The following is a 25,579-nucleotide window of genomic DNA, read 5'->3' on the forward strand; positions in this document are numbered from 1 at the left end:
TCCAGCGACTACACCGCACCTTCTCTAAGGGCTTACTGACTCATTTCATAATACCTGACCTAATAACCCGGGAAATTCTGATCTCTTTTAATGTACAGTTTCTTTTATCAGATCAGCGCGAAGCAGTTTCTTTGAATGTGGCCAAATTTCATGATGCTATAAGGAAAATTAGGCAGACTTGTAACTGCCCACTGATAATCCACCACTAACCGTAATATATTATTTTGTATTATTATTGTTGTTGTTGTTTTCAATGCTTTTATGTCTAGTGCTGGTCTGCAACCGTAATAAAAATGGATGGATGGATGAGACCCCAGTGAAATTTGCACAATTTTAGCCACACATAATAAAACTTAAAGGGATCAACTTTTTTCAGACATGCTGGGACAATCCCAATTCATGTCAGAATTTACCTTGGGGAATGACTACAGTAGATTCAAAGTATCATAAGAATTATGCTATTTGGAATAAAGTATTTATACCAAAAGTATTTAAGTACTTCTGGGGGGGGGAGTTTATTGCAAGGGTGGAACTTTGAAGAAGTTATTTATTTACATGTTGAGCTTTTATTTTATTTTTTACATTTTGTAAGTTGCTCAGAGTCACCTATGTGTGAGTTGGGTGGCTATCTAAATTTGTTTAATAAAATTATAGCATTTGGTATTATGAATTTGCTAAAACGTGAAGAATGGCTAGTCTAAAGAAAAGAAGAAATAGCAGTATTCTAATTCTATTCTATTCTATTCTCTATTCTGTTCTATTCTATTTTCTATTCTGTTCTATATTCTATTCTATTCTCTATTCTGTTCTATTCTATTTTCTATTCTATTCTCTATTGTGTTCTATTCTCTGTTCTACTCTATTCTGTTCTATTCTATTCTATTTTTTATTCTATTCTCTATTCTATTCTATTGTATTCTAATCTATTTTCTATTCTATTCTATTCTATTCTATTCTATTCTATTCTATTCTATTCTATTCTATTCTATTCTATTCTATTCTATTCTATTCTATTCTATTCTATTCTATTCTATTCTATTCTATTCTATTCTATTCTATTCTCTTCCACATCGACCTTTTGAGTTTGTTGTCCTTTTTATGAATTGCAAGTAAAACTGGAAAACACTCCAGGCTTGTTGATATTCTTGATTCGGCTTACAAACACATTTGCAGAAGTTGTCTCAAGTGGAACCCTAAATTGTCCCCAAGGACTAGAATTCAGTGTCAGTTATGCTGCCGTCTCAGTCCGGTGCCCCTTTGCGTGTTCAGGATACCTAAGCAGCTCATCTGCTCAGGCAGCTGTCAGTTCTTTTGATCAAAAGACAACTTATCATTTACTTTATGCAACAGACTATGTCTCTAGGTTTGGACACCGTGAAAAAACATTTCTTTCTCTTTTTTTTCTTTTTCCTATGATTTGATGAAACAAGCAAATGGACTCTGAAACATGTGAAGTTACGATTCATTAGCAGATGTACTCCGGGGCCCCTTCTTTCTATCTTGTAATATGCAAATTGATATAATTTCCAGAGTTCCAAAGATGAGCAGTAATTAACAAATAAATAGGGTTTATTTTTAAGGGTAAAGGTTCCCCCGCACGTGCGTGCTGGTCGTTTCCGACTCTAGGGGCCGGTGCTCATCTCCGTTTCAAAGCCGAAGAGCCAGCGCTTGCCCGAGGACGTCTCCGTGGTCATGTGGCCGGCATGACTAGACTCCAAAGGCGCACGGAACGCTGTTACCTTCCCACCGGAGTGGTCCCTATTTTTCTACCTGCATTTTTACGTGCTTTCGAACTGCTAGGTTGGCAAAAGCTGGGACGAGTAACAGGCGCTCACTCTGTTATGTGGCACTCGGGATTCGACCCGCCAAACTGCCGATCATCTGATCGACAAGCTCAGCGTCCTAACCCACTGAGCCACCGCGTCCCAGGGTTTATTTTTACGAGGCCATGTTTGAAACATTTTAACGGAAGTTGCTTTCTGAACCCATCGTATAAACAGCCCTGTTTTCTCACCTTCCTTTCTTCCAGATCATCTATTTCAGGCAGGGGCACGAAGCTTACGTGCGTGCAGTTCGGAAAGCAAAAATTTATAGTGTTAACCTGCAAAAGCAGCCATGGAATAAAATGGAACTCAGGGTAAGCGGCCGAGAATATTTTTTTGGGTGGGTTATTGATGGTGGCCAGAATGCACTTGATAAACTAATGTCCAACCGTTAGTTTAGCCCAGCACTGAGAAACCTTGGTAACTTTAAGATGGGTGGATGTCAACTCCCAGAATTCCCCACCCAGCTGTGTTCTATTCAGAAGTAGCTTTTAGGTAATAGTTTCCAGGTAAGGGTTTCCCCCCCCCCCCAGTCCCGTCTGCGGATGCCATGATTTGAATCTGGCACAAAGAGCTCTTGAAAACAGTCCTGTCTTTGATGGAGGAGTTTGATAGGACATGAACGTTTCTGCCTGATTGGCTTCTGAACCAATGAATTAACGGATAGATGGATGAATATAAAATATAAATAAGTTTGAGCCAAGTAGGTATAGCATGCTATAAGGAAAATGGGCCACTGTGTATATCAGGTCCAAAAACAAGAGTGACATATGGCAATTCTTCCGAGTTCTTTATTATTTCACACAATAAAGAACTGGGAAGATTCTGTCTATAGGTGTGAAACAATAAAGAACTCAGCTTATAACAGCTGTGACCGGGGTTGGTGGGGTGGGGGGATGTCCCTTGTTTATTAAGCCACCAGCAAAGAAACAGTACGGTGGTTCTGTATAACCTTGTCCTGATTTGACTCTGATTCTAAGGATGCAGTGATGGCATCCACGTTTTATTCTCGTTATTGCTAGAATTGAAGTAAGAAGACGTTCAAAGGTGCGGTTCCCTTTAAATGCTCTTTGCCTAGGTTTGCTTTGAAATTTAGCACCGGAAGCAACCCTTAGCTCTTGAACTCTTCTCTTTGACAAACAGGAACAAGAGTTTGTGAAGATTGTAGGAATTAAGTATGAAGTTGGACCGCCTACGCTGTGCTGCTTGAAGCTTGCCTTTCTTGACCCCGTCTCGGGCAAAATGACAGGGGAATCGTTTTCCATAAAGTGAGTAGCTCACTAAAGCTCTAGTTAATCTTCCTGGTGATGCTTTTGAGCCGTTGACTTCCCTCCCCTCCCCTCCCATTCTATTTCCAGTCGTGTTTTTTTTTTTGCCAGGGATTCCCCAAAAAGTTGCCGGTGGAGGAGTATCGCAATCATTCTGTCATGTTGACATCCATGCAAAATTCCACATACGGAACAATAATTGAAGGCCTAAGTGATACTTAAATAAATTCAAAAATGTTATGTTTAGAAAGGCCTGGCTCTTGTAATGTCTCTGGATTGTTATGAACCACCCAGAGTCATCGAGCACCACAGTTGTTTCAATTTATTTATTTTTTTATCATTTAACAACCACAATTGGGACTGGCAACTAAGTCACCAAGCAAAGCAGTTGCTAAGTGATCTTTCTCCATAAGCGCTTACTTCCTTGGCTTTAGGGACATGTGAAGGTCTTAAATGCGAGGATTAGTCCAAGTTACTTTTTTTACCACCATCGTAACTCTGAACGGTTGCTGAATGAGACAGTCCGTAAGCGACGACTGCTTTTGTTATTCTTTTTATGGCAGTGCCTTCATAACAGTTTTTGGCTCCTGCAATTGCCTGGACTGGTCCCTGTGGTTTTCTTCCATTCTTCCTGGCCAAATGTCACTCAGTTGGTTTTGTACCTGTGGCAAGACTAGATTTCCCAGTTTTTAGCCTGGCGTCTGAACCACTACACCAAACTGGCTGTCTCAGCCACAGTATTTTAATAAAATTATGCATTTTGGGAGATGCTACATGTGCCTTTCGTTCTTCCCAAAAACGTATGATGGAGATCTCTTTCTTTTTTTTTCTTTTTTTTTACTGCTCACCAACCATACATAGCAACCTTAGACCATACCTAAAGTGGAACTAGAACTCACAGTCCCCTAGTTTCTCACCTGATGTCTTAACCCAGGGGTCTTCAAACTTGGCCCTTTTATGACTTGTGGATTTCAACTCCCAGAATCCCTCAGCCAGGCATGCTTGCTGAGGAATTCTGGGAGTTGAAGTCCACGAGTCATAAAAGGGCCAAGTTTGAAGACCACTGTCTTAACCATTCCACCCAACTGGCTCTATTATTATTATTATTATTATCACCACCCTCTCGGTCTTCTTGGCTGAGTCATTTTGCTTTTGTCTCACAGGTATCATGACATGCCTGATGTTATTGACTTCCTTGTGTTGCATCAATTTTACAATGAAGCCAAAGAAAGAAACTGGCAGATCGGTATGTTTACCTGTTTACTGTGGAACCTTTGAGCTTTTCCTGGTCCCTAAAAGAAGGCTTGCTTTAACATTATTCTGCAGCATGATGTATATTCTGCATTCACTTGGGTAAGCAGAACAACGCTTTCAGAATCAATCATTCCAAAATCTCTGCCGCCATTCAAAAAACATGGATCCTGATATAGGTTGCCTTCAGGTGCTCCATCACTGGAGTTTTTTAAGAAGAGGCTGGACAGCCATTTGTCCAAAATGATAGAGGACATGGAGGGCTTGAACGGGGGGGGGGGGGGGTTGGACTAGGAAGACCTTCCAAGGTGCCTTTCATCTTTGGTATTCTGTTATTTTACAAGCCTCTGCGGATATTACTTTGTTTTCTCTGATTTTCTTATTGCAGGGGATAGATTTCGTAGCATAATTGATGATGCCTGGTGGTTTGGAACCGTAGAGAGTCAACAGCCATTCCAAGCGGAATATCCAGACAGTTCCTTCCAGTGCTATAGTGTTCAGTAAGGATGAATCTAAGTGTTGGAATTTTAGTGCAAAAAAAAACACAAATTCCCAGAAAAAACATAAATTTGTACATAAATTTAGTGTTGATAATCCGCTGGTTTTGAAATATTTGTATCCAATGTCATGGTTCCAATAAATGAACCCATCAAAAGAACTTCAAGGCAAGAATTCTTCTTCAAAGAACATTTTGTTAGGATACACGGTATTGGCACTACATAGTTGAACCCAAAACTAAATTCCATTCCCCCAGATACAAAGTAACAAGTTGAAACCCCACCCCACCCCCGTGAAGCAGTCATAAATCACATTTTTCAATTAACCTGAAGCATGGGCTCCCTCTGCATCTTCTCAGCCCACCAAAACGTTATCGGCTTGTGTCCTTGAGTTCCCACGAATCGGCATTATTATTATGGCTAGCTGAGCTCAAGCACTCACCCCATCCCCCTTTCTACATTTAATTCCTAAGCAACAGAGAAAGCACGCAGAAAGCAAAGTAAAAAATGGCTGCCATTTCCCTCAGTTGTCAAGAGCGGGAACATCCATCGTCACAGCATTGACATCCCAATTTCTTAGAATACAAGATTTCCGCTCAATTGCCATGAAAAGCTGTTTTTTACATTTTGTTTTAATTTCTGCCACCCGGCGGAACGCTGGAAATAAATTGTGTACACTGGGTTAGGATTTTATTGGCAGAATAGACAAAATGGGAACAAATTTGGTGGGGTGGAGGTAGGAAGGACAAACTGATAAAAAAAAGAAAAAGATTGTGTTGAAATATGGACTGGATCTTGCCCAAGATTTGCAAGAAAATTTTCCTAAAAGTCTCTCCGTGCATGTCTTAACTTGACTAAGCTATTTCTGAGATGTTTTATTGTGGTTGTTATTGTTGTTATTTTATAGCTGGGACAACAATGAAAGAGAAAATATGAGCCCCTGGGACATGGAATCAATTCCAGAAGGAAGTAAATAATGCTTGTTTTCTACCTCCATTTTCATAGAGTTTACGTTTTTTACAATGGCAAAATATTACCGCAGCATTTTAGATCAAATTAGATTCAGTTTTGCCAAGCCTTTACATTAAAAAAGAATTCTATTCTTTTTTTCATTCAGTGACTAGTTGAAAGTAATCTAAAGTAATACAGAAATAGGGTGCAAATTAAAACAACAATATTTAATTTGACCTCATGGGCTGCCTTCGGTTTACACACAGTTTTTACAGCAGCATAGTAAAATTAAAATGAAAGCCCTTTCAAACAATTACTCTACAGCAGGGCTTCCCAATCAGAGGTGTGAGACGATATTCCAGGGGGTGCGAAAACTTGGGTTTTCAAAATCATAGTGTATGTGCATAATTCGTTGCCATTATTTCAGACTTTTGTAAGGGGGGGTGCGCGAATACATCAGAAACGTTCTAGGGGCACGGTATAGAAAAGGTTGGGAACTACTGCTCTACAGGATATATTTGAAGAATACAGGAGAAGGTCAACGTATCAACTTTTTAATTGCATAACAGAGGGTTTTCTTATACAAAAATAATGGTATTTTCCTTTGGGGAAGGAGGGAGGGAAGTTCGAGTAATGTATTTCTCAGATGAGGATCACACTACATAAGGTGGACTTGGATGGCCTATAAATTTAAATTTGGGTTTGGGATAGGCCAGGGGTAGGCAACCTTGGCTCTTTTATGACTCGTGGACTTCAGCTCCCAGAATTCCTGAGCCAGCCTGGGAGTTGAAGTCCACGAGTCATAAAAGAGCCAAGGTTGCCTACCCCTGGCCTAGGCCTAGGCCGCTTTATGACTCGTGGACTTCAACTCCCAGAATTCCTGAGCCACCCATGCTGAGGGGAAAGGGAGAGGTTTCCAAGCTGAGCCATGCTGGCTCCGGAATTCTGGGAGTTGAAGTCCACGAATCATGAAAGAGCCAAGGTTGCCTACCCCTGGGATAGGCAGATGATGTTGACTGATGGGGTTAGAGGCATTACAGGTTTAGTGACGGTTCAAAGTTACCACAACACTGAAAAAAGTGACTTATTTTTCACACCTGCGACCTTTGTAGCATCCTCGTGGTCCTATGAGCAGAATTCAGACACTTGGCAATGGTTCACGTTTTATGACGGTTGCAGTGTCCCGGGGCCATGTGGTCCCCTTTTGTGACCTTCTGACAAGCAAAGTCAGGGGAAGCCAGACTCGCTGACAGCCGTGTCCTTAATGTAACAGCTGTATTGATTCACTTAACGGTGGCAGGAAAGGTTGTAAAATGGGGCAAAATTCATTGAACAAATGTCTCGCTTAGTCACAGAAATTTGGGGCTTAGTTGTGCTTGTTAAGTCTAGGATTACCTGTATTGTCATATGAGTTTTATAAGAACATCGCTTGCCTTTGAATTTGTTACCATAATCATGAGTTGCATCTAAAACTGGAGCATAATTTCAGCCCTACCCAGATTTTGTTTTGTGGCGCGTTTGCAGAGGTTGCCTTAAGTGAAAGATGGATAGTGTTGTTTTAGACACTTTATATATCATTACCATAATGCAGCAACCTGATGCATCCAGGTAACTCACTCTTTCCCCCTCCCTCCTCCCCCCCTGCAGCGGCTTATCCAGATGAGGTGGGGGCTGGAGTCCCCGTGACCACCGAGGAGCTGGCATCTCTGCTATACAAGCCCCAGGAAGGAGAATGGGGCTCCCATTCCCGAGATGAAGAATGCGTGCGGGTTCTCCGAGGCATCGATCAGCTGCTTTCCCTAGGTATGGCAACCTTAATTCATAAGGTCTGGATTTGTCCCATTGCCCCTGTTGGGGTAGAATCAGCAGAATTGTTAATTCTTAATTGTTAAGCTACCCAGAGTTGCTGGGAAAAAGAGAAAAGAAAAAAAAAGAAAAGAGGGGAAAAGGACAGAAAGAAAGGAAGGAAGGAAGAAAAGAAAGAGGGAGGAAGATAAAGAAAATTATCAATTGCAATACGTTAAAGAGGCATCTGCTGGAGAAGACTCCTGCGAGTCCCTTGGACTGCAAGGCGATCAAACCAGTCAGTCCTAGAGGAGATCTGCTGCTGACTGCTCTTTAGAAGGTCAGATCCTGAAGTTGAAACTCGAATGCTTTGGCTACCTAATGAGAAGGAAGGACTCACTGGAGAAGAGCCTAATGCTGGGAAAGGTTGAGGGCAAAATAGGAAGGGGACGACAGAGGAGGAGGTGGCTGGATGGAGTCCCTGAAGTAGCAGGCGTGAACCTAAATGGACCCCAGAAGATGATAGAGGACAGGAAGGCCTGGAGGAACGTTGTCCAGGGGGTTGCAATGGGTCAGACACAACTTCGCAGCTAACAACAACAACCAATATTGTACCAAACTCAAATACTTTGGCCACCTGAGAAGGAAGGACTGACTGGAGAAGAGCCTAATGCTGGGAAAGGTCGAGGGCAAGAGCAGAAGGGGATGACAGAGAATGAGGTGGCTGGCTAGAGTCACTGAAGCAGTGGGCGTGAGCCTAAATGGACTCCAGAAGATGGTAGAGGACAGGAAGGCCTGGAGGAACGTTGTCCATGGGGTCGCGATGGGTCGGACACGACTTCGCAGCTAACAACAACAACAAAGAAGCATCTGTTCTTGTTTGTAATTCCTTGTAATAATCTATCTAAATAATCTAAATGATGAACTTTCCAGGCCTGCGAGGCTGGCTTGAAACATCATAACACGAACAGAAGAAATCTACCGGTAATTGTTTCTTGTCAAAATTTGAATTAGGAGAATATCTCGGGAACATTTCCTGGTATTAGGGCTTAGAGTAATATTTATCTAAAGTCAAACTTCATTTTCAGAGAGGTTCCCCCTCCCCCCTAAAAACACGTAATGCTTCTACTATTTTACTTAAAAAGTTTTATTTAGTTCACCTTTGCTGTATTTTATTTTTCCGCAGAGATTTCCAATCCCTTTGCAGTTGCAGTTGACCTTAGTGCCTATCCTCTGTATTGCACTGTTGTTGCTTATCCAACTGACCTCACCACAATAAGGAGAAGACTTGAAAACAGATTTTACAGGTTGGATTAATGCTTGCTCTCAGTAATGTATAAAAGAGTTTCTTATCATTGTTCGATGTTACGCTAAATTAAATCTGTTGCAACTTCTTAATTAAAGAGAACTGTAAGTTCTTCTGATTGGGCCAACTAATTTCCTAGCAAACACAAAGGTCTTTTTCTATTTATTTTATTTATTTTTCAAGTCTGGACTTGGGATGTGTGATCTTGAGAAGCTAGGTGTCTTCTGTATTTATAAGTAGGTTTTGCAGTCCACCAAAGTTGATTTAAAACAAAACTATTTTAATTAACTAACAACAGTGAGTCTCTTCAGTAAACGGTTAACAACTTTTGCATGCCATTCTGAAGTTCAGGGCTTTCTTTAAAGGAATGGCGCCCAGGGCACCCGTAGTTTTTCTTATTAACTTTCAAAAAACTGGACTTGCTCTTAAAACACCGTATGCAGAGCCCATGTATGGTGTGTCTTGTCCAAACCCTTTTCAGTTGCCTAGATCAGAGGTCCCCAAGCTTTTGGGCACCAGGGACCGGTTCCGTGGGGAGAGGTTTTTCTGCGGACCGGAGGAGGCCTGGTTTTGTGTGCTGCCTGCATCCCGTGGATGGGGCTTCGCTTGTTTGTGCGGCCCGGTTGCTGGCGTGCCGCAGCCCGGTACTTGTCCACAGACCGTGGGGGTTGGGGACCCCTGGGCTAGATAATGAGAAAAAGTGTCTTGTCTTCTTTCCTTTTTCAGGCGAATATCGGCATTAATGTGGGAGGTACGATACATTGAACATAACGCAAGGACTTTTAATGAGCCTGAGAGCCCTATTGTCAAAGCAGCCAAAATCGTCACCGATGTTTTGCTGCACTACATTGGGTAAGCAGTCAGTTTCCTTGTGGTTGAAGGGAATATTTTTCTGAAAACTTGCCTGGATCAGATGTTTTCCTCCTCTGGTCTCCTTCTGTGTGCTTGTCTGTTGACCAAATTTTTTAAAAATGGCTTAATGGCTTGGGTCCGGGATATCTGAGGGAACACCTGCTGACAGCATCAAGCTCCCTTCGTCCAGTGCGCTCTCACAGGGAGGGCCTTCTCAGGGTGCCGCCGGTTAAAGATTGCCGGCAGGTAACACCTAGGGGGAGGGCCTTCTCTGTGGGTGCGCCTGCCCTCTGGAACCAGCTGCCCGTGGAAACTAGGACTGCCCCCAACCTTCGTTCATTTCGCCGGGACCTGAAGACCTGGCTCTTTGAGCTTCCCGGTCCGGGCTGAGAGTTCTTAGTTTTAATTGGGGTTTTTATTCTTAGGGATCAAATTTAATTCTTTTTAATTGCTTTTTAATTTTTGTATCACTGTTTTAGTATCCTGTAAACCGCCCTGAGTCCTTCGGGAAAGGGTGGTATATAAATCCAATAAAATAAAATAAAAAAGGCACAAGTCAAATTTCCTCCCACCGTAGAAATTCTGCTGTGTGATCTGTGAACATTTAATGGAATCTTTTGCTCTAGGAATCAGTGAGCATAATGTCCTTTGGGGAGGGGTATTTATTTTGTTTCAAAATTTCTTATTTAGCCCTAATGCCGATCCTCTTACTACTCTTTAGGGATCAGAGTTGTACGGATATTCTGGAGATCTACAACAAAGTGAAAGCAGAAGACTTGAGTAGCACAGATGAAGAAGAACAGGTAAAAAGCAAAGGTTCTTTGAGGAATTGGTTTGGACCAGAAGTGAATTTGGGGGGGGCGACCCAAAAGTTAGGGTTCTAGGAAGGAGGCAGTGTCAAACCACTTCTGAAAAACCTGGCCATAAAAATTGCAGAACTAGCTTTTCTCTTCCCCCTCAAAAAGCCCATGGTTGATTTGTCATCTCATCAAATATTAAGATATTGCCCGAGGCCATAATTTTCAGGAGTGTGGTGTACATGTGTGCGTGTATTTTGAATTAATTTATTTTAGCTGTTCTCTCGCATGTAGTAATCACATTTTGCTGTAGGTGGCAGAAGCATCCGCTGATTCAGAAGGTCCAGGAACCTCCTCTGGAAAACTAACGGTAAGCAACCTAAGTTCTCTTTCAAGCCTATTTACTCCAAAAATACTTGGGATTGTTGTGTGGCCCTCTGGTGCCCCTTGATTTCTCTTTGTGATGTAATGCTTCTTAAGTTAGAAAAACCAAGCTACTTTCTCTTCCTTTAAAGAAAGTCAAAAGTCCGGTTCTCATGAACAAAGGCATTCGCGTTCCCCCTGCCATTGCAGGATTTCCCCCAAATATTGATAGAAGTAGAAGCAGCATTCAGAATTAAGTATCAAAAAAAGGTGGAGACAGAAGCCAGGTTAAAAAAAAATAAGAATAAAATGCTCCTGTTTCCTGTCTAGAATAAATCTCCCTGTCCTTCTTCCCCTGATGAATACTATAAGGTCAGAACATGGCTTGCCAGCCACTATTTAACTGATTGGAATATCAGTTTTATTGCTTGTCAGTAATGCAGCAAAGGGAATCTTGGATTGGATTAGGATTATGGGATGCAGAAGAGGGAACTTTGTGCGCGACTGTAATAACTGCTTGCTTGAGACAGAGTGCTAAATTTGTGAACAGATATTGATTGAAGAGCCTTAATCCTATGGATGCAACACACTTTGTCCTGAGCACTGTGAGGGCTGTTTGACTAATAATTATCTTTACTTGCTTTCTATGCATTCAGTCCTCATTTAGCGACCACAGTTTGGACCAGCAACTCATTTGTTACACAGAGTGGTCATTACGTGAAACTATGACTGTTCTAATCTTTTCCTTTCTTTTATAGACCCGTGGCGGTCATAAATGAGAGGACTGGTTATAAAATTGCTTTTTCATGATAGTCGTAACTCTGAATATTCACTAAACAAGACCTACTTGTATTAATGTTCATGTTTATGCATGCGTGTGTGTGTGTGTTTGTGGGTGGGCATTTATATGTATACATGTATATGCATGTATTTGTAAAATATACATTTTTACCATATTTTAATCTTATTCTTTCTTAGAAATGGATCCCCTATGATGAGTCTTGTGTGCCTGTTATACCCATATTTTATATTATAGTTTTATACTTCGGTACCCTCTTTGCAATTTATATTATAGTTTTATGCCCTTCTATATCCTCTCATTTTGTATTGTTAAAGCCCATAATAAAAGTTTCGTGATTTCGACTAACATACATAAAATTATGTACAGGTAACTTAATGAGCAATAGAAATCAACTTGAGATGTCCTAACTAGAGATGTTTTTTTTTCCCTGTAAAAAAAAAAACTCCATTAAAAGTTAGCTATTTTATGGACATAACATGTTTCCCCGAAAATAAGCCCCACCCCAAAAATAAGCCCCAATTAAGATCACCAGCCAGACGGATGCATTTGGTACCGTATTTTCCCGAATATAAGCCCTAATCGGAAAATAAGCCCTAATGCATCTTTTGGAGCAAAAATTAATATAAGACGCGGTCTTGTTTTTTTGTTTTTTGTTTTAAAAAGGGAACTCATTTGTACTACTGTGATTCTGGATACCTGGTGCCTGTGTTAAACGATTATTCAGCTTATATGTTCTGGGTTTTTTTTTAAAAAAAATAAAAATCTCAAGGTCAAAAGGCAAATGAAAAGGCAACCCTCAAAGGGACACGTGGATGCCTGGAAAGACCAGTGCAAGCAATTACTAAGTCTGATCTATGAGCGTGAAGACTCCGAGCCATTTCGTCAACCTGTTGATCTCTTTTCCTACCCTGTGAGTTTTGCTTTTTTTTTTTTCTTTTCCTGAGTTTGGGAGGACAGGAAAAACAAATCGCCCGAGACCATGCAGTCTTGTCTCTGAGGCTCTTCACACCCAGAGCTCTAGCATTTCCAGCCACTAACCCAGGGTGGGAAAAGCATCTGGCGCACTCCAGTTGATTCTTGGGCTTGAAGTACATTTTGGAGTAAGAATATTCCATGAGACTTAGGGAAAGGAAGTTTTAATATCCTCCCTTTAACATCAGGGATGGGAAAATTGGGGGCAGTCTTAACTCTCCTCAGTCAGACGGGGGTGAATAAATTGACACCGGGTTAATAAACGTCTCCTTCAGATCACTTTGATTAGATTTTGAAGTTTTCATAGGTGCAAAAAATATTCTTCTCAGGATTATCGAGACATTGTGGACACTCCCATGGACTTCAGCACTGTGAAAGAAACTTTGGAGGCGGGTAATTATATGAATCCTCTCGAATTCTACAAAGACATCCGCTTGATATTCTACAACTCCAAAGCGTACACTCCCAATAAGAAATCAAGGGTAAGATATGAACATGTAATCAGTAGCTATTCTATATATCTCCTGCCTAAGATGCATATTCCCCCCCTGCAGCTTTTAAATACTGTCATGTTTTAAAATTAAGAAATTAACTGAAAATAATTAACTGAAAATTAACTGTTTTCTCTCATTCCAGTCAGAGTTGTTTTTAACCACTCCTCTTAATTCTCTTCTTTACATTAGCACCTTCGCTTCCGATAGGGATGCCCTGTTGGCAAAGTCATGTTTGCCAATAAACTATTATATTGTTGTTGTTAGCTGCGAAGTCGTGTCCGACCCATCGCGACCCTATGGACAACGTTCCTCCAGGCCTTCCTGTCCTCTACCATCTTCTGGAGTCCATTTAAGCTCACGCCTCCTGCTTCATTGACTCCATCCAGCCACCTCATTCTCCGTCGTCCCCTTCTTCTCTTGCCCTCAATCTTTCCCAGCATTAGGCTCTTCTCCAGTGAGTCCTTCCTTCTCATTAGGTGGCCAAAGTATTTGAGTTTCCACTTCAGGATCTGGCCTTCTAAAGAGCAGTCAGGGTTGATCTCCTCTAGGACCGACCGGTTTGATCGCCTTGGAGTCCAAGGGACTCGCAGGAGTTTTCTCCAGCACCAGAGTTCAAAGGCCTCAATTCTTTGGCGCTCGGCCTTTCTTATGGTCCAACTTTCACTGCCATACATTGCAACTGGGAAGACCATAGCCTTGACTATACACACTTTTGTTGACAGGGTGATGTCTTTGCTTTTTAGTGTGCTGTCTAGATTTGCCATGGCTTTCCTCCCGAGGAGCAAGCGTCTTTTAATTTCTTGACTACAGTCCCCATCTGCAGTGATCTTGGAGCCCAGGAAAATAAAATAAACTATTATACAGCTCCTCAACTTACACAACTGTTCATTAAATGACAGATCAAAGTTACGATGGTTTCAGGAAAAAAATGATTTACAACCACCATTTGCATTTGCAACTGTTGCACTGCCCCCCCCCCCCATTGTCATGCGTTCACAATTCAAGTGCTTGTCAACCATCTTGCATTTATGCACCTGTTACGGTGTCCTGCAGTCATGTGATTGTGATTTGCAACTTAACCCAGCCAGTTTCTGACATAACGATCGGCTGGGGAAGCTTAACAACCATGGTAAAAATGGTCATAGATTCTGGTCCAGTCACGTGGCGACGTGCTTTATGACAGAAACTTTGGTCGTAAGTTGAGGATTACCTGTAATAAATCTGGGGGGAAAAACCGCATTGCCAATATCAGCTAAAGGACTCCTTTCTTGTTAAAGCTTTTTTTGCCCCACTGAAAACACCTCTGTGCAGCTAGTTTTTTGGCCGAATCTATGAAACACTTAGGATATACTTGAGGAATTAGCTTCTGCTGGAACGTGGGTAACAAGCAAACCAATGTAAGGTTGGAAAACTTTCTGGTCCACATCGCTCTTGAATGCAAATATTTCTTCCCTTCCTTCCACAGATCTATAGCATGACACTCCGACTCTCTGCCTTATTCGAAAACCACATCAAAACCATCATTTCTGAGTACAAGTCAGCTGTTCAGTGTCAGAAGAGGCGAAGGCCGCGGTTGCGGTACCGAAAGCGGCTCCGAAGTAGTAGCAGCGGTTCTTCCTCTAGCAGCAAAGAGCCAAGGTAGTAGCCGAAGGGGCTTGTTGCGTGTGAAATGGTGCTTATGTTATTACTGTCCTTCTCATCTCTCTACTATAACCTCTTATTGGTATCATCATTATGACTGTTATTACTCTGTTGTTTTGCGCTTATACCAAGAGGTTCTGCACTAAAGACAAATTTCTTGTGTGTCTAATCACACGTGGCCAATAAAGTATTCTGTTCTATTCTGTTCTGTTATTCTTGTTCCACTCCACTCCACTCCACTCCATTCTTCTTCTTCTTCTGTTCTGTTCAGTTTTGTTCTGTTCTATTATTCTATTCCACAGGTGTCAAACTGCCGGCCCGTGGGCTGGTTGCATTCTACGCAGGCTGCGCCCACCCCAGCTCTGGCAATGCAGAAAAAGTCACGATACGTTGCAACATGTCACGTGATGCGGCGTGTTTGACACCCATATTCTGTTCTGCTCCATTCTGTTGTTCTATTCTATATTCCATTATTCTATTCTATATTCCATTATTCTATTCTGTTCTATTCTATTCTATTCTATTCCATTCCATTCCATTCCATTCCATTCCATTCTATTCCATTCTCTATTCTATTCTCTCTCTTATCCTATCCTATCCTATCCTATCCTATCCTATCCTATCCTATCCTATCCTATCCTATCCTATCCTATCCAATGTTAGGTGTCCTCCTGCTTTTTCAATTGTGGCCATCAATCCACTGCAGCCCTTTGCGCACACAAGAAAATGAATGGGAAGATTTTTAGAAGGGAAGTCGAAAGCAATTTTCAAAGACCCTGCAGTGCATGATACAGTGAAAGACGTAGCAGAGAGTAAGATCTGCTGATCAGACTTAGGTCAGACTTTGTAAAGTGGAAAAAGGAAAGGAAGGGCCAGAATAGTGTCTAACTAGGGAAGAAAAAAAACATGCAACAAGCTCCCTACGATTAACCAAAATCTCTTGTTCAATTTGGACTAGATGACCTCCAAGGTCCCTTCCAACTTTATTATTATCATTGTTATCGTTGTTATTATTATTTGTTTTCCTTCTTCCATGCCTTCAGCCCAAAAGGAAAACAAAAACAAGTGAAGATGCAGCCCAAAGCAAACTTGAATACCTCACTGCCTTTAACTAGGACTAATTCTTCAGTTTCATCTCATGGTAAGTAGGATTAGTTGGTTCATGTATTCGTTCAGTCAGTCGGGTCAATTTGTACAGCCACCCATCTTGGCCAGGGGGCTCTGAAGGGCAAAGCACCTTAATAAATTAAAAACATGTTTCAAGTGGCCGTGCCATAAATTTTTACTCCAGCAAGCTGGATTCAATTCAGGTCAGTAGATATCATCTCATTTTCCAAGAATGTTCTGCGTTAGCCTAGATCAGGGGTAGGCAACCTTGGCTCTTTGATGACTCAGGAATTCTGGGAGTTGAAGTCCACGAGTCATCAACGAGCCAAGGTTGCCTACTCCTGCCCTAGATATTGATATTGGAGAGGTATTTGGGCTTAATAGGCTTCAGGGTGGCCATATAATAACCTCCCCCAGGGGCCATTCATTTAAATAGACCTTTTTTTTTTTTTGGCCAAAACTCAGCAAAAAGCATGAATCATAGTGACCATGAAATCTCTCGAGCGGTCATAAAACCGATCCACCCGGCATGTAGTCCCGTGACCGAAGGGAGACAACGCATTTACAGTGACCAGGGCCTTAAAGCTGTCCTTCTGTGGCCATTATTAAGAACGAGCGGCTGTAAAACAACTCTCCATTAAGCAAGGGCTACCTGCAATTAGAAGAAAGTTAGCAATTCAGTAATCTGTTGCAGGCTGATCTTAAGTATCAGAGAGTGCCCCCCCCCAGCAAATGGCTTTTGCTTGGGGGGCTGGGGGGGGAAACACCCTTCTGTCTCCAGGATTTAGGCTGAGGTTTCCTTTTTTTATCTGATCTGTTTCCCCCATTGCTGAGCATCTGCTTAAGTTTCAGATACAGAGGAAGCCCCCGGCTCGGCTACTGCCGAAGAGATGGAAAGGCACTCCTCGTCTGGCTCCAACAGCAGCCAGGACCGTAGTGGAAATGATGTCGAAGCAGGAAAAAATAAGCCGGTGAGAAATAAATCCACACCAGTGAAACAAGGTAGGAAACTGCAGACGTCAAAACTTGTCCCTTTCTTCCTTCTCTGCCCCCCCTCCCCTCCTTGAAAGGGATTTTCCTTTTGGTTGATTATCCTCTTACGAATCCCCCTTTGGCAACCTTAAGATGTGTGGACTTGTAACTCCCAGAGTTCCCCTAGGCCACATGCTTTTAAAGTTCTGTGTACCGCTGGCCGGGGAATTCTGGGGAATTAAAAAGTTCACGCATCTTGTAAGTTAAGGTTGGGAAACCCTGCCCTAAATTAGGAGCGACTCATTTTTGCCTCTCCTTTGTTTCTTTCTGCTTTAATAATGGGGTAGCCTATTGGGGGGTGGGGTGGGGTGGGGGGGCGTGGGGGGAGGGAGACTCGGTTCTCTTTGGGAGTGGAGAAGAGCAAAATAAGCAGGGACTTTTTCCCCCCTTCGATCAGCACGGAAGCAGTTCCAAGAAGGCGAATCCACAAATGGCATCTTACATCTATGCTTGAGCAACTGAGATGGTTTGCAATGGTGGTGCCATTTTGCCTTCGTAGGAAAACGCAGCCTTCCAGAGATATTAGCAGCTTGTGTTTCTCTTCCCCATTATACACTGTGGGGTGATCCATTCAGACAACACGAACTTAACCGGTTAGCGAACTTAATCCTTAGAACGGTTGTCCTAGTTTGGGGGGGGGGGGTCGGGGGTCTTCTCACCATTGGGCTACTAAGGATAACTTGGTATTAGCATTCATATCTGCATCGATTTGGGTCTCTCTAGATCAGCCTTCCGAAAAGCCTCTGACGAACGGGGACGGGAAAGAATCTCGAACGGGGGTCAAGAGGAAGATTTCCAGTGCCTCCGAAGAGGAGGACGTGGGGAGCCAAGAGAAGAGAGAACCAAAAGAAAAAGCCGGTTTGTCCTCCGAGAGCGGAGACTCGGGCTCCAGTTCCGAAAGCAGAGCTGGCTCGGATTCCGATTCCGAATCCAGCTGTAGGACAGATCAAGACTACGTCGATGGAGACCACGACTACAGCAAATCCCTGCAAGCAAAGCCGAGAAGAAAACTCCGAAGGAGCCTTCCCAGAGGGCGGAGGAACTGGCAGGGCAGGGGGACCGGAAGGCGAGGGCGCTGGGGCCGATGGGGAAGGTGGAACCGAGGGGGCCGAGGCAGCCGGGGAGGAAGAGGATGCGGCCAGGGACGGAGAGGAGGCCGAGGAGGAAGAAGAGGCCGTGGGAGAGGAGCCTCGCGGGCCAAGCGCCCCCGCATGGCCGAGGACGAGTTCGAGAACCTTTTTGGCGGCCGCTTCAACGAGAACGCCTTTGGTAGCCGCTTCGGCCGGCCCCCTCGGATTAAAACCAGGAACGAAGGCCGGCGGACGGTTTTATACAACGACGATTCGGACAATGACACTTTCGTGCACACCGAGGATCCCCTGAACCTTGGTACTTCCAGGTCGGGCAGGGTACGGAAAATGACCGAGAAAGCCAGGGTTAGCCATCTTATGGGATGGAATTATTAAACCGACACGGCGCAATGGTGACGTGGGCAGAGGAGGAGAGACCTGAACTGCGACGTTAGGACTTCCAAGGCTTTTTTTTTACTGCAGGGAATTTCACGCCAGAAAATCCGCTAAGCAAATTCTGGGGGAGGGAATCTGCTGATTCCTGCCCCCCCTCCCACCTCCCCATGGTGCTTTTTCCATAAGGTGTTTGAAGGCTTCTGCTTGCTGGCTGGTGCGGGCTACCAAAGTCTTCTTTGCACATCCTATTACCTGCAGAAATGCTTTTTAATCACACTAAACCTTGAGTTGGTCACACAGGACTCGTGGCAGTTAAATTTGTGCTTACAAAGTCTCTCCTTGTTGCTTTCTTTTCTCCCCCCCCCCTTTTGTGTGTGTTTGTGCATTATAGAAGCAGCACCTTCTCACCAAGATTTTTAAAACATTGTCTGCCATGAACTTCCTTACCGATCATAATAACTTTTGCACAATACACAGATCCTAAAAGGCAGCTATAAAATGTTTACAGTTTCTCTCTTGTGCGCAGGATCCAGATTACTTTTGATCTCTCCCCCCTCCCCACCCCCTTTCCAGGCCAAAAGTCCCCAAATTTGTGATAGATACTGAAATATGCTCCCATAGGGATGTCCTGATATGCTTTGTTCCCTTCCCCCCATTGTTTTTTATTGTTTAATTTATGTTTTAAAAGGGAGAGGGTGGGTGGGTTGGTGCCTTGTAAATAATGTAGCAAATCAAAGATGTGAAATCTCTTTAACACCTACATTAATGTTATTACGAACAACGTACTTGAGAACTAGGATTATCTAAGATACACCAGGTGCCAAACGCAAATAATACCCTTGCATCTGTGTTTTTCTTTTCCTGCCGCCCTTTTTCATTTTTATATGACATCCAGTTGAGATGGTCTCAGGATGATAACACACTGAGATGGTCTCAAGATGTTGACATCGATATGGAATGGTTTCCTCATCCAGAAATGTCTCCTTCAGCAGCTTAGCTACTTCCCAACTTCTGAGTTTAGTCTGTTTCCTTCTTGAAATAATGACATTGTAATAGATGATGTGGCAGGAACAAAATCATTTGATAAACTACAGAGTAATGTCGTTGGTCTCCAGTCCGACAATCAAGTCATCAGATGCTTCTCACAGACCTCGTGGAGGTGGACCGCCCTGTGCGTGCATTTCCCCCGTGCAGCCCTAGCATTATTATAATCTTTTTATTTGATTCTTTAAAAAAAACAAACCTTAACACCTCCATTTAAAGACATTGAGGTATCCTTGCTGGCTCACTTAATATGCACATACTGTTGTATCTTTTTTTGTTTTTGTTTTTCCTTTAATGTTTTAAGTCACTCATGATGCTTCCAGGAAAGAATTTAGACCTCCTCACCCAGAGATTTATAAGATAAACTTCCTTTAGTTCCTCTGTTTGTTTCAATGAAGGAGCTGATGGAATTGCTCTTCCTTCCGTTCTGCATGCTGTGTACCTTTTCCCCCCTCCCATTGACATATAGATGGAAGTTCACAAATAATGGAACATCTAATATGAATTTTGGCTCGCTGGAGATTTTTGGAGTGAAAATAATCACGTTTTACTTAATTCTGGGAGGGGAAAAAGTCTTGCACAGGGGGCTCTTGTGTTTGCATTTAAAAGTATATTCAATATATGTCACCCAGTCAGAGAAAAGTTTCATTTCCCTTGCAGCTGTAGCATGTTTAATGTTCCTAAGGTATATTTGTCTCTTCTGAGATGGACAAGGTGCATATATAGAATTCCCAGTAGCAATCATTCTGTAGGAAGAGGAAGAGGTTTGTTAGTTTTTTTTTTCTTCTTCCAGTTTTGTGATCAGGTGCTTTCTTGGGGGGAGGGGCTGGCCTGGCCCCAATCATTGGTGTTGATTGCTCTTCACGAAATAAGAGTAGGATCTACAATAACGTAATAAAAAGTCTGCACACAGATGCAGCATAGATCTTTCGTAACGCAATATATACTCCAATACTTGGGTTTGGGGTAATTCAAAGCTGATTTGGAGAAAATGCTTTGGAACTCATGTGAGTCTAGCATCCCTTACTCTTCCTTAAATGACCCTCCAAACAGAGGCTTGGCTTTTTAGAGCTGCTTTAATGAATCGACTCCTTAAAGCACCTTGGAAGCTTCACAAATGCCTGTGGCTGCTTTAGGGTATTAGTAGAGAGGTGTTGTGTTCTTGCAAGGGCTGAAGCATTTATTTAAAATCACACCGAAGCACGGACAGACCTCACAACCTACGCAAATCCATGCTGTATTTTAGACGAGAGGGAAGGCACTGACCAAATTGCTGTGGTGTGGTCAAATTTGTAAAAGGTGACAGGTGAAGAAGAATAAAGCATCTTAGAGCCCATTTTAATTGAACAACTGCTGCAGTTCCATCAGTAGGTGTTTGGAAGTATTTGATCTTCTGTTAATGCGGATCTGCTCCGTTTATTCAAATTGAAGAATGTTCTTCATCCCAAGGACATATTTCTCTACAGGAGGAATAACTCAGGATGTGTTTCTTACATAGCTGGCAGGTGTGTTTCCAAGAAATCTCTATTTTTTTTAAATTTAGGATATTGTATCAAGCAGACATAATCCCATAGTCTTACAATTACCCCAGGACTATAAAAGTTGTTCCAAATAACAAAAAGTTGTGTCTAAGGATAGATGTTTCATTTTCATTGTTCAAATTCTTACTGAATCGTACCGGTATTGAGTAGGCAGAATTTTTCTGTGATAAGAGAAACTGGTTTAATTCCTCTCTAAAACACAGACAATAGATTTAGGCAAATCAGCCTCTTTCTTTAGATGTAGCTCCTTGGAGGATGTAGTTGGCAGTAAAAAAAAAGGAATACTTTATTGAGAAGTATTAATTGGATCTGTGTTAATTAGGACAATGCAATGCTCTGGAAATAATTTGGAAAAGCTAATTTTGGAGCAACCAAAAACACGAGCATAACGCTTGTTCACAACTCTTTAAAGCAGCCACATCTTTTTCTTGAGATGATAGGAGCATCTCCTGCAGCTTCCCGCAACCCAGACAACCCTGCTCTAAAAGAGTTGATGACAGGTTTATTGTTCTCATTTCTAAGCCCCTTTTTGGAACTGAATCCAAAGAATTGCCCAGGTGGAGCATCCGTGACTGAGAAAGGGCTTGGCACGAAGCATGAGGAAAGAACAATCCTATTTATAGGCTCTTGGGCTGAAGAAAGTACATCTGGAGAAAGTTCTTTTTTTCCAAACAGAAACTCGAGGTTTCTTTTTATATACGTGCTTTCCGTGATGACATGAAATCTTGCGCTACTCTCGAGCAATAACAGATGCTTCTGATGTGCATAATGCTTCCTTGAACTTGTGAAGTTGGGAGAGCATCTTAGAAATGGGTGGTCAAATCTATTAAGGTCTTAACTAGTTTCTTCTCTGGTTCTTTTTTGTCAGGAAACAAAAGGGCTTGCGGGTTGTGTGTGTGTGTGTGTGTGTGTGTGTGTGTGTGGTAATTAACAAGAAGGGTGGGCCACATCACAAATTCACGAGCCCCACCGTCTAACTAAGCATTATCTTCACAAAAGCCAGAATCCCTTTAGAAATATAAATGAATGTTTAGCAAGCAGACCCTTAAGAGTTAAGGGTGGAGACGTAATCTTTTCAAGTAGCTATTAATTTCTAGATGCTAGTTGAGCCTTCTTGCTCAAGCCGAATAAGATGGTTCCATCTTATACCCGTGTAGTCCTAAATCCTTAAATAGCAGCCAACTCATGTGCTCTAATAATTTTATATAGAGTGGAATATGATTGCCTATAAAATCCTGCCTCTGTTCTTAGAAACTAGTTCCAAGACATTTCTTAATAATCCAAATCATGCAAAACTAATGGGGATTTAATTTTTATGTCTGTGTTTTGGTTCCTTTTTGGGGCGGGGCAGTGGGGAATTCAGAAAAATAGAGGTTAACTTGAATAATTTATCTTAGCGCAGCTGATAACTTTGGAACAAAAGAATGAATTAAAGAATAAATTAGGTTAAGTGCGTCAGCAACTTATAGAGGACTGCTTTTGCTTAAGTGTATATTATAATGCTAAATGCTTTTTAAAGATTTGTGTGTTGGCTTCATAGGTTATGCTATAAAATGTTATGAGAATGTTTTCTTTCAATTAAAAAAAATAGTGTTAATATTTATAGATAAAAGGCTCCGTTTGACACCCAAAGGTGATCAAATAGTTGAAGACTCCTAAAGAGACTTATGTTATTTTTAAAATATGTATTATAAATGACAAGAGATCATTTTTCCCCAACTCTGGCTAGATCAGATGTTATATTATTTTTTTAAAAGTTGTAATATATCAATCCAGATTTTTTTTGGCAATTATATTTCTTGAGAACATTGAAACGCAAAGAACAAACACAAACATAGATAGATAGATAGATAGATAGATAGATAGATAGATAGATAGATAGATAGATAGATAGATAGATAGATAGATAGCTTTGAATTCTGAATGTCGGCCAGCAGCAATGTCATCCATGTATTATGGATCACCAAGAAATATTATTGCAATTATATTGGTCAGTTCTCTCGCCAGCCCTTCTTAAGATGAACCAAAAGCACTCACTCCCTTGATCTTGAACATGCCCGAGCGGCCGACTTCCTCCGCTTCGTTTTTCAGTAGAACTGCTAAATCCGCCTTAACTTCTTCACAGTGTAGAATATGGTGCTTTAAAAAAAATATGTGTATGCGTAAAATATGTGTCTGTCCTTTGTTACTCGAGCCAAGAATTTAAAACAAAAGAAACTGGAAACACTAATAATCCTGCACATCGCCTCTTAAGCCGATGAAAAGAAACATTTCGATAATCCAAGTTTTCCAACTCAAATGGTATAGCATAGCTAGCAGATCTCTGCCTTGGTTGAATAATGGCTCCTCCTGTCTTGATTTTTCCCTCCTCAGTTATGAAGGAAGTTACCGGTATGTCAGAGTAGGATTAGAGCACTTGGGGTGGAATAGGACAACTCGCCGCGGGACAATTCAACAATTTTTGCCATTCGACATTTTGTTTTGTCCCTCTTTTGGCATCCTTTCTTTAATGATTCTCTTCCACCATTTCTTTGATATTAGTGTAACTCCTGTCCTGCGGTGAGCTGGCCGTAGCAAATTGTCATGGATTTCTGCTTGGGGTGCTTTTCCAGTGATGGTTGGCAGTATTGAGAGGTGAATTTTAACGAAGTGGTATTAATCTTATTTCCATCCTTCGGTCTATTTTGTTTTAATTTCATGCCGATCGCCCTCCCCATTTTTTTTTTTATTTTTATTTTTATTTGTAATTAAAGCATCACGGAAGCTTTGTTTAGAAATGGCCGTTTTCTGCAGTTGACTTTTGAGTTGTATGGACGGATCTCCTGCGTAGATGCTGTGTTCTTGACTTTGTGAAATATTTTTGCCAATCCCCCTAAAAAAAAATAGAAGGTGCACATGATTGAAACGGATTCTGTTTGCTTTTTTTCGTCTTGATTTTAGGGGTTGGTTCCTAAAAAGTTCATACCTTTACATCCACTATCTCAGGTCCCTTTAAAATTATAAACGCTTCAGGGATTTTTAATGCCACTTGAGAATGGCAGACCAAATGTAATATTTATATGCAATGAAATATTAGTGGTGGTTTTTTGTTTTTGTTTTTTTTGTATTGTAAAAAATGTAAATTTGTAAAGATTTTTTTTTCCCTAGAGTTTTTTTCCCCTGGGGGTGGGTAAAAGATGGGGTGGGAATGAATTGGGTGGGCGAGGAATGTCACATTGTAATTTAGGATGTTTCATTTTACAGCTCTGGGATTATCTTAATAAAAAAAAAATCATCTCATTCTTTGGATTTTGCTTTCTTGTATTTTGTTACGCTAGAATACAAAAGAAAGGTAATGATGGTAATTTACGTTAAAACATGCCACTCCTGAAAATGTCTTTTATTTGCGGTCAGTTCAGGGTATGGGAGAATCTCACAAAAAGCCAAAAAGTATGGGAACTGGGGGTTTTTTTTGGAGACACAGAAACAAGTCCTACAGAGAGTTCTCAATTTACAACCTCAGTTGAGATTGGAGCTTTTACCCTGTAAATTGCTCTAATCCTCAGGTGTTTCTTTGGAACATTTTGCCCAGAAATAAAGGAAACCACCAGAAATCCTTACTCTTAACTGAGGACAATCATTCAGTGTGTGTGTGTGGGGGGAATCAATATTCTAATTAATCTGCACAATAGAGGAAATTAGATTTAGCAGCTAGTGATTCAGGAAGCTTGTATAAAAGCTGGGAGCGGAGGAGCGGTTTCTGTAGCATCACAGCCAAATGTGTCCTTTGACCCACAAAAGGGGCTTTGATTTAAGACGAATGATTTGCAAGAGCAGCTTTCACTAGAAATAAGGGCTAAAGTGAGCCAGGGGTCTTAGCTCAAATTGCATCCCCTTGGATACTCTACTTTCTCTCCGGAAAAAAAATGAGTTTTATGGGAAACACAAAGGGATATTTGAAGCAAAGAACTCTGAGGGAGATGGGCAGCTAAAGAAGTGAAAATAAAGGATGGATGGATGAACGGACGAACGGACAGACCTTTTAATGGTATCATTTTGGATTTCTTAGACTATATGATTGGTGGTCCTGATTTTTAATGTAGGTTCTCCGTATCTTCTGTGTGTTTTTCCCTTACTGTTACATTTCCGTTTACATACTGAGTGAATCAAGTACTCGCAGAAAAAAATCATAAGGCACAATATTTCCAGTTTCTTCCAACAAAACAGGTAAGTGTTTTACATGTTTGTTTACTACACAGAGGAAATAATTGTAATCTGGCATTCTCCTCGATGTACTAGCTTGGTGTTTTGTTTTTTTGTTTTGTGTGTGTGTGTGTGGTTATTTTAAACGAGGGACACACTCCCTTTGATAGCTCGTTATTGCTGAGTGCCCTTCCTGATTCACTCTGAGTCATCTCCTAATAGCTAAAGTCGAAGACTGCATGAGATAGCTGGCTTGTACTGGTTGAAAGTCCAAGATTATAAACCAAGAGTTTATGAATTCTAATCCTGCCTTAGACAAGAAACCAGCTTGGTGAGTTTGGGCCATTCTCCCTCTCTCAGCCTCTAGCAAGAAGGAGGCAAGGGCAAACCCACTTCCGAAAAACC

General features: G+C 41.7%; 1 protein-coding gene across 2 annotated transcripts in view; it reads left to right on the plus strand.

Annotated features, from left to right (window-relative positions):
* Positions 1-19,055, plus strand: part of BRWD3 (bromodomain and WD repeat domain containing 3) — a 48,754-nt gene extending 29,699 nt beyond the window's left edge. Inside the window, exons 25-41 of one of the 2 annotated variants that reach the window (XR_014027556.1) lie at positions 2,030-2,137; positions 2,967-3,091; positions 4,255-4,337; positions 4,731-4,842; positions 5,747-5,808; positions 7,438-7,593; positions 8,762-8,882; positions 9,608-9,733; positions 10,455-10,536; positions 10,844-10,900; positions 12,465-12,605; positions 12,997-13,149; positions 14,627-14,799; positions 15,846-15,943; positions 16,756-16,911; positions 17,339-17,534; positions 17,665-17,901. Coding sequence is in view for 1 of the 2 variants with exons in the window: in XM_081336401.1 (XP_081192527.1) it covers positions 2,030-2,137; positions 2,967-3,091; positions 4,255-4,337; positions 4,731-4,842; positions 5,747-5,808; positions 7,438-7,593; positions 8,762-8,882; positions 9,608-9,733; positions 10,455-10,536; positions 10,844-10,900; positions 12,465-12,605; positions 12,997-13,149; positions 14,627-14,799; positions 15,846-15,943; positions 16,756-16,911; positions 17,665-18,407 (2,496 nt within the window). In the remaining variant the exon portion in view is untranslated. Of the gene's footprint in view, positions 1-2,029; positions 2,138-2,966; positions 3,092-4,254; positions 4,338-4,730; positions 4,843-5,746; positions 5,809-7,437; positions 7,594-8,761; positions 8,883-9,607; positions 9,734-10,454; positions 10,537-10,843; positions 10,901-12,464; positions 12,606-12,996; positions 13,150-14,626; positions 14,800-15,845; positions 15,944-16,755; positions 16,912-17,338; positions 17,535-17,664 lie in introns of both variants that reach the window. The other variant, XM_081336401.1, reaches the window with a different exon arrangement.
* The last annotated feature ends 6,524 nt before the right edge of the window (positions 19,056-25,579 follow it).

Source organism: Vipera berus (genome assembly GCF_964194415.1).
Source record: "Vipera berus genome assembly, chromosome: 11".
Taxonomy (NCBI): Eukaryota; Metazoa; Chordata; class Lepidosauria; order Squamata; family Viperidae; genus Vipera; species Vipera berus.